The sequence below is a fragment of the Chinchilla lanigera genome, unplaced genomic scaffold (genome assembly GCF_000276665.1).
Source record: "Chinchilla lanigera isolate Chin_1 unplaced genomic scaffold, ChiLan1.0 scaffold00056, whole genome shotgun sequence".
NCBI lineage: Eukaryota > Metazoa > Chordata > Mammalia > Rodentia > Chinchillidae > Chinchilla > Chinchilla lanigera.
Genome location: NW_004955457.1, coordinates 13,712,638 through 13,730,956, shown reverse-complemented (window position 1 = coordinate 13,730,956; position 18,319 = coordinate 13,712,638). Strand labels below are relative to the sequence as shown.

General features: G+C 39.1%; 1 protein-coding gene across 3 annotated transcripts in view; it reads left to right on the top strand.

The window, feature by feature from the left end:
- The window catches only part of Ank2 (ankyrin 2, neuronal), a 313,838-nt gene that overhangs the window by 207,471 nt on the left and 88,048 nt on the right, over positions 1 to 18,319 (top strand). For all 3 annotated transcript variants that reach the window (XM_005397083.2, XM_005397085.2, XM_013520726.1), the window contains exons 15-20: positions 3,559 to 3,756; positions 6,638 to 6,736; positions 7,261 to 7,359; positions 10,287 to 10,484; positions 14,909 to 15,007; positions 15,673 to 15,771. In XM_005397083.2, the coding sequence (XP_005397140.1) occupies positions 3,559 to 3,756; positions 6,638 to 6,736; positions 7,261 to 7,359; positions 10,287 to 10,484; positions 14,909 to 15,007; positions 15,673 to 15,771 (792 nt within the window). The remainder of the gene's footprint in view (positions 1 to 3,558; positions 3,757 to 6,637; positions 6,737 to 7,260; positions 7,360 to 10,286; positions 10,485 to 14,908; positions 15,008 to 15,672; positions 15,772 to 18,319) is intronic.

Genomic DNA, 18,319 nt, shown 5'->3' with positions numbered 1-18,319 from the left:
GCATTGTGATGGCTTAGGGTCCCCAAATTCAAGACTGTGCTGCCCTTATTGTGGTCAGAGAATTAAAAGAAGAAGGAAGATTTCTCCCACAGTCCTGTGTCTTTCTCCTCACTCTCTCTGCCCAGAGATGGTGATTCTTTCATGATAAAGCAGCACTGACAAGGTAGCAGAACTCTGATCTACCTCTTACAGCCCATTTCAAATGTGAAGAGAGCCCGTCTCCTCTCACCCAAGCAAATGGCTAGTTTCTAATTAGTCACATTCCATTGCTGAGCAGCTGATTATGCCTAGGATTTAGATGAGGCTTAGGCCAGTGCCCATTGGTGTGCTGTAGAACTCTTCCCTTTTAAAGTAGATATATGAAAATCTTATGTCTGGTTATTGTACTGAGCTCATGGTCAAGGTCTCAATACTCTACAGTTCTCAAATGAATTTTAAAATAATACACCATGGGTATTATAACCAAGGGCTAAATCATACTTTTTGCCTACTTCTAAGATATAATAAAAATAAACCCTATAGTCACAATATTATTTCTAATGTTAAAAGCACACACTCTACCCATCCAAGTGTATGGGGCTTTTGTTTCTGGGCACACAGACTGGAGAGCCAAGGCTACAGTAGCATAAGTTCCTTGCTGACCAGGCAGTGTGTTTGCCCCAGGCCCTGCTCTGAGGAAGGTCCTCCTTGTCCATGTCCCCAGTGGGCATAACCAGCAGGGCCACCAGGGCCTCTCAGGCAGGATCCCTCTTATTTTAGGAGCTTTTGCTGATGGCGTAATGATGGGCCCTGGGCTGTGCTTCAGGAACTGAGCAACCGCAAGGTCCCTCAGCTTAAACTCCCCTGAAACTTAACTCAGGAAAACTTTGCTTAGCTACAGTAGATTTTATTGCTGAGAACCCTGAAGACTAATAACTATCAGCAGAAATTTCACAGAAATTTGAGCCTTTCCCAGCCACTGTTACTTCTATCCACTTGTGAAAGGACTTGGGACTCAGCCTGTCCTGTGAGTCATCTCGGAGAACCATAACACAGCAGGCTGTGGTGGGAAAGCAGAGCTCACTCACTTCAGGTCAGTGACACTTTATGATGAAGGGATTTTTGCCTCTCATGTTTGGAGGAGGTTTAGGGATCCGACTCCCTGCACACACATACCCTGGCTCTCCCTCTTCCCAGGAACCTTCTGCACATTCCTAACACTTTGGCTATGTTCTGTTAACTTTAGCAAATATAACTTTTGCAATTCAATAGAGAAAGAAAAGCCCAAACACAAAAAGTTCTTATATCCATGGCTATGGGTTAAAGATTTCCTTTTTTTTTTTTTCCAGTACTGGGAATCAAACTCATGACCTCATGCTTGCCAGGCAGGCACTGTGCTGCTGAACTAAATCCCTAGCGCCCCACCCCCACCCCCGGGCTAAAGATTTTCTTAACAAAATCTGTACATTCTTTTCTACTTTCAGGTAGGACTATACCAGAAGTTGGAAAATGGGTGAGATAGCTTGTTTCTTAACTGAGAGGAGGAAAGAACTTTAATGCTAGGGGGTCTGAGAGCCAGAGGAATGCTTGGTAGATCCTTTAACCTGTTCCAGTAGCTACCATCAGTCAAGGATTATTGCTTCTCATCTATGTGTTAATGGGCCATTGTCCATCCCGCCCCCACTGAAAAACAATTTTAGACCGTGTTGTATCTCACATCTATCTCTATCAGGTTCTACTGGACTGAGGGCTGAGAAGGGAAACCCAGCAGCAACGGATATTTGCTGCAACTTCTCTTAAGTTCCTTGATTTTTGATGGTTTTTCCTTGTTTTCCTAATCACTTACACTGTATGTGCTCACTGTCTCCGTTCCTACTGAGAGTCACCTTGTCTTGTTAATTTTCCTTATAGCTGTCTTACCATATTATGTCTGCAGAGCATATAGGCAAAGAAACACTGTCTTTAGAACCCAGTTCCTGAATTCAAGCCCTGTCTGAATAACTTAATGGCCTTGGAAAATTCTTGACAACTTAGTAAATTCCTCTGACTCTCTTCTTTTAGGAAATAGTCTAATCATACATTTCATGACTCCTTTCAGGTCTATTATAAGGATAAGTCACATGTATATCATATATGAAGGAAAATTTGTAAATTGCAGGTTTTTATAAAACTCCAATTCTGTTACGAATTATAGTACTGTTACTTACTTTTCACCACCCTGGGTTTTTTCACCACCCTGAATTTCACAAAGCGCTATTCTTCTCTTTCTATAGCTGCTTCTTGTTTTTCTTTTCTTCTTTTTTTTTTTTTTTTGGTTTTTCTCCGGTACGGGGAACCGAACTCATGACCTTGCTCTTGCCAGGCAGGCGCTTTGCCGCTGAGCTAAATCCCCAGCCCCTCTTTTTCTTTTCTTATAACTTTAAGATACTACATTTATTTGGACTGATCTATTTTATCTTTTTCCCCCCATTCACTCTTAGCCCTGGAAGTGGACCTGGCTTTTCCTTCCTCACTTTTATTGTGATACACCCTTGGGCAGATCGTAAGATATACCCCCTTTCATCACTAGGGTTACACTCAATTCACTTTCTACAAGAGGCAGTGGTTGACCTGGTTCTCATAACCCTGAAAGCACTATTCCTAAGTACACATTAGAATCGGGTGATTCCTTGACCCTCCTCAAATGTGTCCTTCCTGTCCCTTCTACCCAGCTATACTCTCTGTTTTTAAACTCAGAACTCTTGGCAAACAGTTCATTCCATTTGCTTCTTGCCAGAGTTTCTTCTCATCTTTGAAGGCTGGGATGTAAGTCCCAGGCTCATCTGCAATGCTTCCTGGAATAACAGCTTTTAAAACCAGTCTACAAAATTTCCTTTATCAGTGGTTTCTGCTTGAAGAAAATGACCAGCATTTGTATCCTCGGCTGGCTGAGCAGAGTTAAGAACAAAGTCCTTTAGCTTATCTGGGTCTTTTTCTCTTGATACAGTTCCCAGAATAAATCCTGCCTTTCACTGAAAGCTTTGAGGAAGAATCTAGGTCTTAGGATTTTTAGACTCGATTTCTTTCTTCCTGAAAGCCATGAGTTAGTTTATATTTAAACATAGGTGGCCGAGCGTGGTGGTGCATGTCTGTAATCCCAGAACTTGGGAGGTTGAGGCAGGAGGATCCTTGCAAGTTCAAGACAAGCCTGGAGTACAAAGTGAGTTCAAGACCAGCCTGAACTGCATAGTGAAAAGACAAAACAAAACAAAAAGACAAAACAAAACAAAACAAAACCCACAAGTGAAGGCTGAAGTGTTAATGAGTTGAGCAGTGTTTTGAGTTTCCAAGAAAATGAGGACCAAGTTCATGAAAGTACTACTATTTAAAAATCTAAGGGAAATTTTGTGATTAAGTAAGTCACCTATATAGCAAAACATAAATTAAGCCATAGTCAAAGTAGTCATAATTTCCTTTTGAGTGAAGCGTCTTAGAAATTCCAAAAGGCAGTGGAGAAGATGGTGAATCATATGAGCTTCTTGTACTGTTGGTGATGTTTGGTCTGCCTGGCATTAACTCTTTACTTGACTTGAGTTGTAGGAGGAACAGACACCTTTACATATTGCCTCCCGCCTGGGTAAGACAGAAATCGTCCAGCTGCTTCTACAACACATGGCTCATCCAGATGCGGCCACGACCAATGGGTACACGCCACTGCACATCTCTGCCCGGGAAGGCCAGGTGGATGTGGCATCAGTGCTCTTGGAAGCAGGAGCAGCGCACTCCTTAGCTACCAAGGTAAGGAGGACAGCTTTGCGAGGGCGTGGACCAAGAGGGTTCCCACATCCGGGTACCCTGCTCCACTACACAAAGTATCAAAAAGAGTCAATCTCTGATTTACTTTTTTCTATGAATATTTTAGATTCATTTTCTAAATGATCAAAAAGGGACTATGAAATTTTATGTAATATCATCAAAAAAGATGCTGGATTCCATTCTTCTATTAAATGACAGTGTGGGGTGTGTTGTTTTGTTAAAATACCGGTATCTAGGATTTTAACTCGTATGGTTCCCATAAAGCAAGTTCTACATGTTCTTCCATTTCTACCATAAAATCTATAATGCATTCATTCTCAAGAGAGAAAAGATTCTCAAGTGCAATGAACTGGTATATCACTAACGAGGAAGAAAATATCACATTATATTGGCAGTGCTGTCGGGTTGTAGTGCTGTGCAGAAACTCGCTTTGCTTAGTCTTCTGGTTTCCCAAACCTACTTTCAGCCATCTCCGACTTGGTATCCTATTCCTTTTCTGATCTCCTGTCTTATACAAGCGCACTTTTGCCTACATAGAGCTGGACTGGAGAGTGACACTTCATAAGTTGTTGGTGGTGGCAAACAAGGAATATATTGCAACCTGAATTTTACTTATTTCCAGTTTTGTTATAGGGCAGGACGTTGCTTTATCGATAGACTGTATTCAAAATTGAGTATTAAGAGGTAACCTACAATAATACATGACCACACTTAGCTCATTGGAGCAAAAGGAAAAGAACTAGGGCAGAACAGGAAAAGGAAGCAAATGAAATTCTAGAACAAGGGACTGTGTCATTGGGCAAAATAATGCCACAAATTTAATGGTGTTTCAGATTAATTAAAAGACCCTTTATATTTGTTCACAATACTTGGGCATAAATACTGCATCCAAGCAGGGGAAAGTTTATAAAGTGTAAACTTAGAAGGAGGAGCCACCCACTAATTGCTCTTAGGGTTTAGTTGGTTGCTGGTGGCTGAAAAACATCTTTTGTTGTAACAAATGGATAATTATTCAAATTCTGACATCTGAAAAGTTGAAAGGGTTTTCTGTGATTCTTAAAAAGAAAAATAAAACAAATCCAGTAACTAAACAACAAAGATATAACAATAGCAGTAAGAATCCAAGAGAGGCTTGGTAGTTGTCCTAAGAGATGAAGGTGTAAACAGATAAAATTAAAATATAAAAATATGGACATAGGGAGTAGTTCCTTGTCTTTCAAGTACTTTTTGGTTTAAAAAATATTGTAAATCCATACTAAATTAGAGCATTGCAATAGAAGAAACTATGAAACAGTGGTTTTAACAGTATAACCAACTGGGGCTGAACAGTAGATGAGCCACTTAAACTGAAACCTGTTTAAGTGTTTATAAATGTGAGAGGGCAGACGACATCCTGATGTGATTAACATGGGGGGAAAGGGCTGTGTGATTCAAAACATGCTCTCCAACCTTGCCTCTGCGATTCTACAGCATGTAGCTTTGTCTAATAAGAGCTTCTAAGCTCTTATTAAGGGTGGATCGGTTTATCAGGAGTTGATTTCTCCTTCCTCTCCATGTGACCTCTGCTCCAATGCGAGTTAACAGCACCCCTACTGTTGGGTGCACTGAACATGGGGAGCAGAGTTTTAACAGCAAATGTGGGTTCTGTGGACTCATGCCAGGAGGAAGAAACCCTTGCTACATTTGGCTCACATGTGGCAAAAGCCTGGAGATTCACTGTCTTCCAAAAACTTATTAGTGCTGAATGTTTAAAAGAAAAAAAAGGCAGAAAGAAAAATGTCCTCTTAATGAAAAATAATTGGTCTGTTTGTGTTTTGACACCACGGAAGGGCAACACTGTTCTTGGGGATGTTCAGTGTTTAAGAGGAGGGTTTGAAGGACCCAAGGAGAAGCCGGGTCTTAGAGAACTCAACGCAGGCATATTTGCTGTGTTTTACAGACCCTGGTCAGCTTAGAATTCTCCCACTCCCACCCTAATGCCAAAAGAGCATGTGTTTAAAATGTCTGGCCAAGAGGATGGATTTGAGATCATAGTGTAGGAACTTGGCCATGCTCAGGATCTCGGCCCAGGGATTTATCTGTATTTACAGCACACTACAGAGTGTGGCTATTGGCAGGGTGCACGGACACTGAGCGTATATATTAGCATGTGGAGGACAGCTGTCTTGTAAAAGAGCTTTAAAGCTTTAGTGTGTTTAAAAGTCTGGTGTTAATCAGCTCGACACCATGCCAGAAGTACAGTGTATTTCACAGAAGAAGTTGGTTTCTTAGACAGTGTTGATCGTCAAGAAAGGGGACAGAAGTCAGGATGCAAAGAGCTTTCTAAAAAGTGAATTTTTTGTTCTGTAGATCATTTATCTTGCTATTTCTGCAAAAATATATAAACTGGATCACACATAATTGTTCTTTTTTTACTGTGACTCCCAGAATATCCTAAAATTTAAATAAAGAAATTTGAAATGAAGGTGTTACAAAAAGTGTAACAAATAAAAAGCAACTGTTGTCTCGATCTTATTAATGTTAGAGACCAAAAAAAAAAAAAAAGGGACAGGCTTTTTTTAAAACCCACTTCAAATCAGAGCCAGTTTCCCAACACCAGTAGTTATTATAAATCCCAAACATATGCAGTCAAATTTCAGTCTCCAAGATTTTAAAATTTTTGGTGTCTAGTCTATCAAGCCAAACTTTTGAATGTTAAATTTCATTTTTTATCCTTGCTTTGTTTATGGTTAATGGATTCCAAGGTACCAGTATTTTCCCCAAATGGAAAACTGGCAAAGTTAGCTTAATATGTTAACAAATAAAGAATTTGTTAGGAGTTAGCAAAATAAATACTAAATATCTCCTTTCTTCATCGTTTCAGAAGGGTTTTACCCCTCTTCATGTAGCAGCCAAGTATGGAAGCCTGGATGTGGCAAAACTCCTCTTGCAACGCCGAGCTGCTGCAGACTCGGCTGGGAAGGTAAAGGTTTTCGGTAGTGTGTTTCCGTTTTAGTTATACAGCTAGTGGAATTGATAGGTCTGGATATCTGTGAAAATGTTTCTCTCATATGACTAAAATTGATGAAACAATGCCAAATAGACATGGTGGAAATAACCCTTTATGGTTTTCCGCTTGTACATGTATTTAGAAAGAATTTTGAGCTGCGTCCCAAATGTATGTTCTTGTCATGGCAGGGCCCACGACTTCTCTATATTAAGAAGAATCCCTGTGACGTCGATGTAGTGTTTCTTACATAGCATCCGACACCTTTCTTTGTTGTGACCATCAAGACGCACTTTGCCTATTGTAAACTCAATCATTTTCGATTTTAGTTATGTTTCTACCATGAAAATTATTGTGCATTTGTTTTGACCCTTTCTTTTCTATTGACTACATTAATTAATTAACACAAACTAAATCAGCACAGTTGCCATGCATCCCGGTAGCTTCAGAGCAGCTAAAGCTAATTTATTAATGCTGAAACTGAAACACACCCTTTACAGAATGGCCTTACCCCGCTCCATGTTGCTGCTCACTATGACAACCAGAAGGTGGCGCTGCTGTTACTGGAGAAGGGTGCTTCCCCTCACGCCATTGCCAAGGTGAGGACCCAGAAAGGATGCGCAGGCGTAGGTGTAGCTGAAGTCTGCAAACACAAGGGAATGGTTTCTTAAACATGTGGTGGTGTAACTGCAGCTACCGGTAGTCGTTCATAATAGTCATTTTGGGTGTTAACATACTTTTTGTTCCTACCAGTTGCTTCCTCAAAATCTTCCACAATTTTAGAGATTCAAATATTAAGGGGAGGTGCCCATATGCCAGCAGAGAGGAGTCACATGGCCAGTATTCAGTAGATACTCACATGGGACTGTTGAGAAACTAAACATGGTAGTGATGTTACAGGTTCTTCTTTCCTGTAAGACAGGATGTGATGATAAAACACACCCCTTTACACCCTCATTCCTTCAGAGAGTTCAGATTTTTCACTGTGCTATATGAAACACTCCAGTTTCTTTGTCTTTTAAAGTGTTTCTTCTGCATTCATTGTAGCATGGATCCTCTTCCATCTCTAGACTAACCATGTAGTTTTGATGTTTATCTAATGCTAACTCCAAAAACAGCTCCAACTAAAGTCTCATATTTATGAACCAGATATTTCTTGTCATTTGGGTTTGCTCCTTTGTTATCCTGGAAAAATACCCGAATGTTATATAATACATAAGGTCATCATTACTTCTTATTTCTTTATTTTGCAAACATATTTTGATAATACACTTAAAAATTTTTGCTGTGGAAAAATGTTCATGTTATATTAGATAAAATAACACAAGTAGCATTTATGTGTCAAACATAGTACCTAGCATTTTCCATAAAGTAGCCCATTGAATCTCATGATAATCCTATGATATTCATGTTATAATGATCTCCATTTTTCAGATAAGGAAGTGATATTTAAACAAGTTAACTTGCTCAAAGTCCCAGGAATGCTAAATGTTAGAGCTAGAATTTGACCTCAGGCATAGTGACTTTAGAGCCTACACTATTAACCAATACTTTTATTACATAAATATGTCCACATGAACTCACATGTATAATTAGATTATACATATTATACGTATAACCAAATGAGATACTATGTAAAATTAAATTCTGTAAAACACTATTATTTTAATACAGAAACATGTTACATATAATGAAATATTACAAATGTGTATAACTTTTCACACATAGATACCTATACCTCTACATGTAGCATTTTCTATTCATAACAATTTCCTACTCTTCTAACAGTCCTTTGACTCCTCTTTGCTTCTTTCTGCCCAAGTCTAGAACCTTTTCTTGGTCTTGATTGGGTGTGTGAGGGGATTTTCCTTTATTTAGTTCCAAAATTTTTTATGGTTTGTGCAGTAGAAGGCTCTTTAGAACTTGTAGGTTGATTACCCACTCCCCAGACCTCTTCCATTGCCAAAATCAACCCCGCTTTGATGATCTCTTGTGTTAAAATATCCCCATCATTCTCCACAGAAGCCTCTTTCACAAATGCCCGATCCTTTCCCCACCTTGGTAGAGCCTGTGCTGCAGGAATAGGGGAAGTTGGGGCTGAAGAATCACACTGGAACTGAAAGGAGATGCCAAAAATTTGAGACTCCACAAAACTCTGTGTCTTATTCAAAAGCCTGGGAACCTGAGTGTAATATTCTCCACAATTGAGGCACCTAGGACTTGTGGTCAGCCTCTGAACAGGCTTCCAGGGAGAGCTGCTGAGTTTGCCTCATCAGCTTAAAGGGAGATATTAGCCGTGAAAAATGATAGATGCTTTTTTTTTTGCTTGGAGAAATGGGAGTAGGGTCGGTAATGGAAAGAAGGCCATTTGAAGCTCGTAATTTGATGATGGCAAAAAAAAGACATTTACATTCTCAAAATTGTGTTTTTAAATTTTTGGCATACTTTTCAGTGAGACTGAAGGAAATACGTCCCCAAAATACCTCTTCTTTCAGATACACACACACAGGCACACACACACACACACACACACACACACACACACTCGCTCATTCTGTTGCCTCTCCCTTCTATGTGTTATGTCAATGGCAAACCCACTGATTTTAATTTCTCTCATTTTTTTATGTAGTATTCTACCAGGTTTGATAAGAGGAAAGAAGACAATGTATATTCCAGCCTGACACTTGTCCCAGAGTGTTTGTTTGTTTATTTGTTTGTTTTTAACTAAGTATGGGGTTTACGGTTTGGATCTTCTAAGTGAAGGATGAGTTATTTCAGTCCACTGGACAGACTCCCACGTAAAGCCAGTAATCACACTTTTCCACTTCTGCTAAGGGGAGAGTCCAGATTTAAACTGATGGCATGATTCATAGAAAGCTATTTTGTTCTGTAATATCTTTTTCATAGATCCAACCCTCTAAAGGCAAGGCTCACCCTTGTGTTCCTTCACCTGATGCACTGCCCAGGGACTAAAGTAACATTTGCTCACTGAGTGCAAAGTACAGTCTAATCCAAAAAGATTGCAAAAGTAGTACCATTTTATTCCGTGTGGTTAAAACCATTTCTGAAGTTTAGTGTTCAGTTCTGGGTACCACAGTTCAAGAGTAATACTCTAGTCTGGTCAGACCAAGTCATCTCTAGTGGAGAAGGCTCTAGAGATACTGCTTCTAAAGGGAATAGTGGAAGTGCAGAAACTAAAAGAGAAAACTAAAGAGAGAAAGATGAAAACTGTATCCAGTATTTAAAGATGGTTCTTTAGAAAAGGAACCTGCATGTTCTCTTCAGGAGAGAACCAATAATACAAGGAGATTTTGTGCCTATAAGTGTCTTACAGTAGAATGGGAGCATAGCTGGAAAGCTTAGGTATGGTCGGATGGAAACTTGGGGTGGGTAAGAGGTTGAATTAGCTATCAGCTTGCTTTTACCTTTTCTGTTTATGACACATTCTTATTTCCTTGCTTACTAACATACTAGGAACTTGTTAAACTTCCTTTTTGCTTATATATGAGTCTTTGCTTCATTTTAGAATGGTTACACTCCTTTGCATATTGCTGCCAAGAAGAACCAGATGCAGATTGCTTCCACCCTCCTCAACTATGGAGCTGAGACCAACATTGTGACAAAGCAAGGTGTGACCCCACTCCACTTGGCCTCGCAGGAGGGGCACACGGACATGGTCACTTTGCTGCTGGACAAGGGAGCTAATATCCACATGTCAACCAAGGTATTCCGTTCTTCCGCCTTTGCTTCCATCAGAAACTTTTGGACAGATGCAAACAGAAACCAGTCTAAGACAATTTGGAGTAAAGATGAAAACAAAGAAACAGGGAGACCCCAAGGTAGGCAGGGAAGCAGTTCTCCAGAGGGACTGGAAAACCATGAGAAGCAGGGGAGGCGCTCTCACCGATTCTCTAACTCTACAGCTATCTTCTTGCATCTTTTCTCTGTAAGTCAGTCTCGCCGACCTCTTCCTGTAGATCTGTTTCTTCAGGTTCTTGGTGCTAACCACTAAAGGGCTACCTGGCAACTCCCAAGAGTTAACATCACTGTAGTTCAAACAGCTGGCCAAGACCACCCTAGTTTCTGGTGTCCCTAATTCCAAATCTGCGAGAAGGTGGTATGGGAGGGAAGGTGAGAGACAATGGCTTGTTCTGGGATTTTGTTCAAAGAAGAAGCAGTAGGCAGGTCCACATGCACCATCCAAATTATCCTCCAGCCCAACTGAATGACCAAGTCATGAGTGGTGGTAGGGGGGTACTCGATAGAATATAGCCAAGTCTAATATTTTTAGAATTTATTCAAATCTAAAAATACTTAGAATTTTTACAAGTGCGTATCTGTCTATTCATCTATCTGCATTCTATTTATCTATTACTTGCATATATATCCATGTATCTGCTGTATTCACTGAAAGTAGAGATGTTGAGAGACTAATACTTGGAGCCTGCATTTAGAAGTTAGTTCTTTATTTGAATCTCTTGATGTTTTTTTGTAATACCTGGTTTGGGTTCAGTGAAAATTAAGATTCCTAGAATTTTCTGAAAGCATGCAGATACTTTTTTTCTACATCTGACTGTTGAGTTAATTGAAAGTTTTAAAGTATTGAGTGGAAATGGATCCTAAAAGCTTTTACAAGTAATGTGCGTAATGTGTCTTCCACAGACAGAGCTGTGACCCAGGTGGATTGTCCTGAGTGCCTCAGTTGTGGGCTGTTGTCTTTGTCACTATGCATCCCTTACCTTCACACAGTGCTCTGTTTGTATCAGAGCTCCTCAGATCCTTTTAAAAAGTGTAGTGTCTTAGTCTATTTTCTGTTCCTGTAACAAAATACCTGAGACAGGTATAAACAAATTTATAAACAGCAGAAATTTATTTGGCTCATGCTTCTGGAGGCTGGGGAGTGAAAGACCATGGCACCAGCATCTGCTCAACACCTGGTGAGGTCCTTCTTGCTCCTTTGGACATGGCAAAGGGCATCCCATGGTCAGACTGAGGAAGCAAGTTAGCTTAGGTCACTCTTCCTCTTCTTACAAGGCAGCCGTGGCAAACCTATGGTATGCATGCTGCAGCCAGCCATTTGTTATCATTGAAAGCCCTGAAAGGTTTGCCATTGATGTTATAAAGCAACCAATGCCAGCCCGGTAGGGTAGAAGGGCTACCTTCATGACCTCATGTGATGCTAATTACCTCCCCACCCCATCTTTAAAAATCATCAACAGATGAATTTAGGGTTTTAGTTTCTAACACATGAAAATTTGGAGGACATATCCCAACCATAGTGTATGATAAGAGCTATTTAAATTAGTGTCCAAAAAATATTTGCATTTTAAAAAAGAATGAACATGACAGAGCCTTAGAGTGAAATCCAGGATATCAGCTGGACAGGCAGTAAAGTCCGAGGCATGATTTTCCTGTACCATTGAAATCACACCATTCACATGGTCACTTACCCTCCTGGGGATGTTCTCACCATGACACATAAATTATTTCATTCACTATCAGTCTAGAAGGGCACATGCATTTTTTATCTACTGAACACATAATACACTTTGATAATAAGCAAATGAAGTCCGTAAATAAACTTCAGTAAAATTTGGAGTAGAGTTACAATCTGGACAGTTCAGGAAACTGATCATGGAATGCTTCTTATAGTGTGATCTTTAATTGATAAAAATAATAGATGTGTATTTGGAAGAACTTCACTATGTCTACTTGATGGTATTTTCCTAAGTATTTTAGTTCCTTTAAGAGTTGTAGCAGTCAGTCAGCTGGTATTTAGTGAGTAGTTTTTGTATACTCAACAATGGAGAAAATATTTTGAATCACAAAATAATTATATTATCTTTATAAAAATGATTTCAGGGCCAGGGATATAGTTCAGGAGCACAAGAGTCTGCCTGGCAAGTGCAAGGTCCTGAGTTTGATTTCTGGTACCAAAAAAAAAAAAAAAAAAGATTTGAGTGTTATATAATTTTGATGACAAAGCTGTGATACATTTGTGAATAGAGTAAAACTTTTGTAAATATGTTCAAATATATCTGGATGATAGAACACATAGAATTTATATATAAAAATAACCTTACCATAATAAATTTTCTCATTGTTTTTGAAAGGGACATGCATTCTCTTGCTGAAAAGAACTAAAATCAATAATTTCATATTCTCTAAATTACTTCTTAGTGAGAACTACAATATAGAAATGATACTATGTTCCTTATCCAGTCATCACCATATAACAATAAAACATAATGAAGTAAAAACAGTTGTAGAGCTCACTAGTGTATCTTAAGAAAGCACTTACTTTTTAAAAGAGCCCCTTTCACATCTTCTGTTCTCTTGGCTTATTAGGATGATTTATACAATCTGATTTCAATATGCAAGTTTATCATAACAAACATACTGACTGTTCATTTATAATCTTATGAAAAAGCCACTCTGTAAACATAATGTCTTACGTTTGACATGTCATTAAAATTCTTTGAGATAATTAATGATCACTTCATTTAATGAGTACTTCTATAAAATTTTTAAATAGACCAACTTTTTCTGTAAAATGAAATATTTTTATCCTTACTATTTCAAAATGAGAAACATCAGTATAAGGAAGAATTTTCTGTTTTGTCTTCAAATTCAGGCTATGTTCACTTTAGGATTCAGTAATATTTATGTCTTCTGTCTTACCCTGATGTTTCATGAAACGCAAAGCCAAGCACAGCCAGAACTCCAAGGATTAAAAGGTTCCAGATGTTTAAATACAAAGTCTCTTGTCAAGTTGAAGACCACTTTTTTCCTGTGGGCATCACTTACCTTATTTAAAGGGCAAAGCACTTGTTGGTTTCTAGAAGTAGAACCATGGAGAGATGGTGATTTTGAAGAGCATGGCTTATCCTTCTCAGTTAGGGGCAATGAAGGGACAGGAAAAGTGGTGGCCACCAATTTGGATTGAGTGTGAACTAGGGGTAAGAAGGTGGCGGTGACTCGGAGCACAGGTGGCTAGCTACCTCAGCTCACAGCTGCAAGATGAACAGGAAGAGGATCAGTGTTCATGAGTTTGAGCCCTAGTTGGTATGAATACACTGTAATCTAGAATATAAGTACCCTAAAGGCCAGAATAGATATTCATGGCCATGTCAAGTTGCCTAGAATATTTCCTTACATAGGACAGTACTCAAAGAATGCCTGTTAAACATACAAATGATTTAGGCTTTAAGATACTTTTTAAAAATTTTCAGTTTTGCTGGATAGAAGCCCCTTGTGTATAGTGAAACTGCCAGAGTACAGCACTGACTAAGCAAATGACTTTTTCCTTTCTTTTCTCATTCCTTCATTTTTAATTATTCACAACTGAATTTTATTTGCATAGTCTAATGGAAGAATAATTACCTGATGTGTATATACCAAAGTTTTTTTTTATAAAAAAAAAAAGAGCTAGTTTATGGTGCTTTGTAAATGATAGGGTTACTTTTTATAATTTAGCATCTAGAGGAGTGATAAAAAAGTACCCTCTCTTTGGGTGCTGGAAGAAATTATTCTGAACTAATTTCTTGTAATTCTATGCATTTTTAACATTGACATGAAATTTTATGGATAAAGATGTAGATTATTGCTGAGGTTATGAAGTAACAATAGTATTTGGTTGATCAGTTATTTAATTAAATAAATAGATGCCCCAGGAGGTAGCTGGCTGGCTTTAAAGTGAATGTTGTCTGGAAGCTTATTAGCTGAGTTATTGAAAAGTCTCACATCAAAAATTCTCAATAAAGCCGGGGGGGTGGTGCATGCCTGTAATCACAGCACTTGGGAGGCTAAGGCAGGAGGATCATTGTGAGTTCAAGGTCAGCCTGGGCTACATAAGTGAGTTGGAAGCCAGCTAGAACTGCATAGTGACACCCTGTCTCAAAAAGACAAAAAAAAAAAAAATTCAATAAAGAAAACAGAAAATACAATTTGCCAAGACTTAGAGAATAAGTCTTGGATGAAAAGTCGCATTAACTTAGAGAGTTTGTCTGAGATAATAACAGACAGCGTTCCTGTCGAGAGACACACTCTGAGTCTTCTAGGAGTTTTTCCAGACATGATATTAGGCAGTACACAAGGCAGTGTGTTTTCCTCTTCAAGCGAACTCCTTATGTTTCGTTCTCTTTCTAGAGTGGACTCACATCCTTACACCTCGCAGCCCAAGAAGATAAAGTCAATGTTGCCGAAATTCTCACCAAGCATGGGGCTGACCAGGACGCACATACAAAGGTAGAGCCAGTCTCCGTCAGTGTCGCGAAGAGTTCTGATGAATCCCAGTAGGTGTCATTCAGGTCAGCTTCTGTCAGATCCCCTCCCCAGAAGACCTACAGAGGCCCACAAACCCATGTACCCTGTTGTTGCTAGAATCAAATCCAAATGGAGAGTGTGGTGTCAAGATCCTTCCCAAGAAGACTCTAGTTTCATAGGCTTGTCCTACTCTGTCCTTGCTTTTTCTGGGCCAGATGATTGGCTGGTTTCCTCCTGAGCTTGCTCAGCTTCCTGCTTTGGTCTTCCCATGGCCTTTCCCTTTCTAGGCCGCTAAATCCTACCCAATCTTTAAGCCCACATTAGTTACACCTTTCCTGTGTCTCCTCTTCATCTCCTTCAGAGTCTGTCCCCTTCCCTGTCTCAAATCATATCATATGTGCATCTCTTTTCAAATGAAGTCACATGCATTTCTGATCGCCCTTGCTGATGTAAAGCCTTATATGGTCAGGGGTCTGCTGATATCCACAAGATACATATATAATCTGGTAAATAATATTCAAGCAAACTGAATTTCTACCTACCCTTAATAACTGAAATTCTACCTAATTCCTCTCCCCTTTGGTTCTTAACCATTAAAGTGGTAATGCTTCTGCTTTAATATTTTATGATTTATTTGTTGCTTACAGCTTGGTTACACGCCTTTAATTGTGGCCTGTCACTATGGAAATGTGAAAATGGTCAACTTTCTGCTGAAGCAGGGAGCAAATGTTAATGCAAAAACCAAGGTAAAATACTTGCACTCATTTTTCCTTTCTATAAGAAAATAGGTCCAGCCATCTGGACCCCTCACCAGCTACCGTAGTTACAATTGTTTTTTAAGTTCTTTTAAAGTGATTTGGAAGACACTGTGTAATTTTGAGACTTTTCATGCTAGTAACCTTTGATAGCCATGTAGGTTAGCTTCAGAATGGTTCTTATTATACAGTAACTGAGATCAGTTTAACAAGCTGCTGCAGGATAGAATAGATGCCTGCTAGAACAATGGATGCTTTGGAAGATTTCCTTTACCTCTTTCTGGATCCTTGACCCCTGTCCCAGTCCCCGGCCCCCCAGGAGGAAGTACAGACAGGCAGCCTGGCCTGCACACCTTTCATTTGTAACAAACTCTGTCACTTTGGGAGTATCATGTGTTCATGCTCAGCGTGGCCAACATGAGGAAGGTCTGGGCTGCAAGCTCTCAGGGGCACCGCAGAGCTCACTGGATCCCAACAGTTTTTCTCAGTGGCACCTTAGGGGTCCTGTTCACCAAGGCAGGCTCAGAACATGACCCCTGCAATTTTGTGCACTCAAATTGTAGAGAAATCCATGATAGAACTGCTATTGTTATTCATAACATTCACTTGCTGCTCCAGGTTTTTTGATTCAAAGAAATATTTGCACGTTGCTTTTTAACTTCCCAGTTTAGAAATTGCTAATGAGAGCTGTGTGGGCTCAAGGAAGGTGGTGAGCACATTCAGAAGTTTCCAAAGCCACCATTCAGAACGTTACTAACTAAAAATCCATACAAGTTTCATAAGTCAACATTTTTTAAGACTTCTTAGAAGTAGAAACAAAATTAGCTCTGTATAAGGATACTCCTAGCCGGGAATATAGCTCAGCGGCACAGTGCCTGCCTGACAAACACAAGGTCCTGAGTTTGATACTGGGTACTTAAAAAAAAAAAGAGTGCTCATCTGCCTCACTTAAAAAATTAAGGATACTCAGAAGCTAATTTGTAACAACTTATCTTTTTTTAAGAAAAACTTTATTTAAAGAAAAAAACAAAAAACATAACAAAAAACAAAATTCCAAAACAATATGATAGGAGGGTCACAATGGTCAACACATTGCCTATTGTTATCTTCAAATCACTTAGAGCACACGATATCAGCATTTCATTGTCCAAATAATACTAGCACAAATCTATCCCTTCAATGAACTGAGAGAAATCAGCAGCACAACTATCTTAACTATCTTTTGTATATACATTTTCCCTTACTTCTTTTTCCCCTTCCTCTCAACCTATATATATATATATTTTTTTTTTTTTCCTTTTGCTTTTTCCTTCCTTCTTTTTTCCCCTTCCCCTTAAACCAGCTTCTCTTTCCTTTTGAAGTTTCTTCCCATTTTACAACATCTATCGTACATTTTGGATCACATTTACTCTTTCAGCTTCTTACACTAGGGAGACAATATGATGTTTACACATTTGTGTCTGCAAACTTATCTTCTAAATTATAAAATATAGTGTAACATTTAAGATTCAAAGTGGTAATCTTACCCTAGCAAGAAGGTAAAGAAATTGCTCTTGTTTCTGAGCAATTCTTGAGTTTTCATCAAATTTCACTTTGATACTTATTTAAACACTCTCAGGTGACTTCTCAGACTTCAGCTTCTAGCATCGTTTTTTTGCTGAGCCAGCCCCAGGGTGAGCATTCCTGGAAAGACGTTTTGTTGGAATGCAGACATTCTCTGGAGAGGTGGAGAGGTACAGAGGACCGTGCAGTGGGACCTCAGCAGCACTTGAAGTGTTTCCTGTGTTTTTATTAAGTGTTTGGTTTTCAAGGTGGTTAAATTGAGGTGGTTAATATACAGAAATCAAACACTGTGTTGTCTATGCAGTGCCAGTGGCATCCCTGGAACTAGATCTATATCAAAGGACATTTGATGGAGAGAAAAGTAGCAGTTTTGATTTGTTTTGTTGATGAACTGTGTAGCTTTTACTGTGGCATTTGGAAACATACACATTGGGGAGTTGATAGATACAGGCTCCCAAAGGACAACATTTAATAAACCGTTCAGAACTTTTTCATATAGAGTGATATCTCTGGGAAAAGAATTACATTTTGTTCCTGACATTTCATGTGCACCTGTAGTTATGGAAGGATTGCTTTGAAAATGCAACATATGAGGCAGGTGTGGTGGTGCATACCTGTAACCTGAGCATTCTAGGAGGCTGAGGCAGGAAAACCACAAGTCTGAGTTCAAGCTGGCCAGATCCACCACTTAGATCTTGTCTCAAAGTAAAAAATAGAAGAGCTGGGAATGGAACTCAGTTTTGAAGCTCTTCAGTTCAAAACCCAGTACCATGATAAAAAAAGAGAAAAAAAGTAGATGCAAATGTGCATATTACCTTTGCTCCTGAACGACTCATAACTTAGTATGAAAGATTTGGAAACATATACAATTATTAGTTGCTTAAAATTAAAGTGAAACTGTCCCAATGGCTTGAGGCAAACCAGATTTGTTGAGTGAACTTTTGAGGAGGGTTGAACTACTTCATATAAAAGAAAT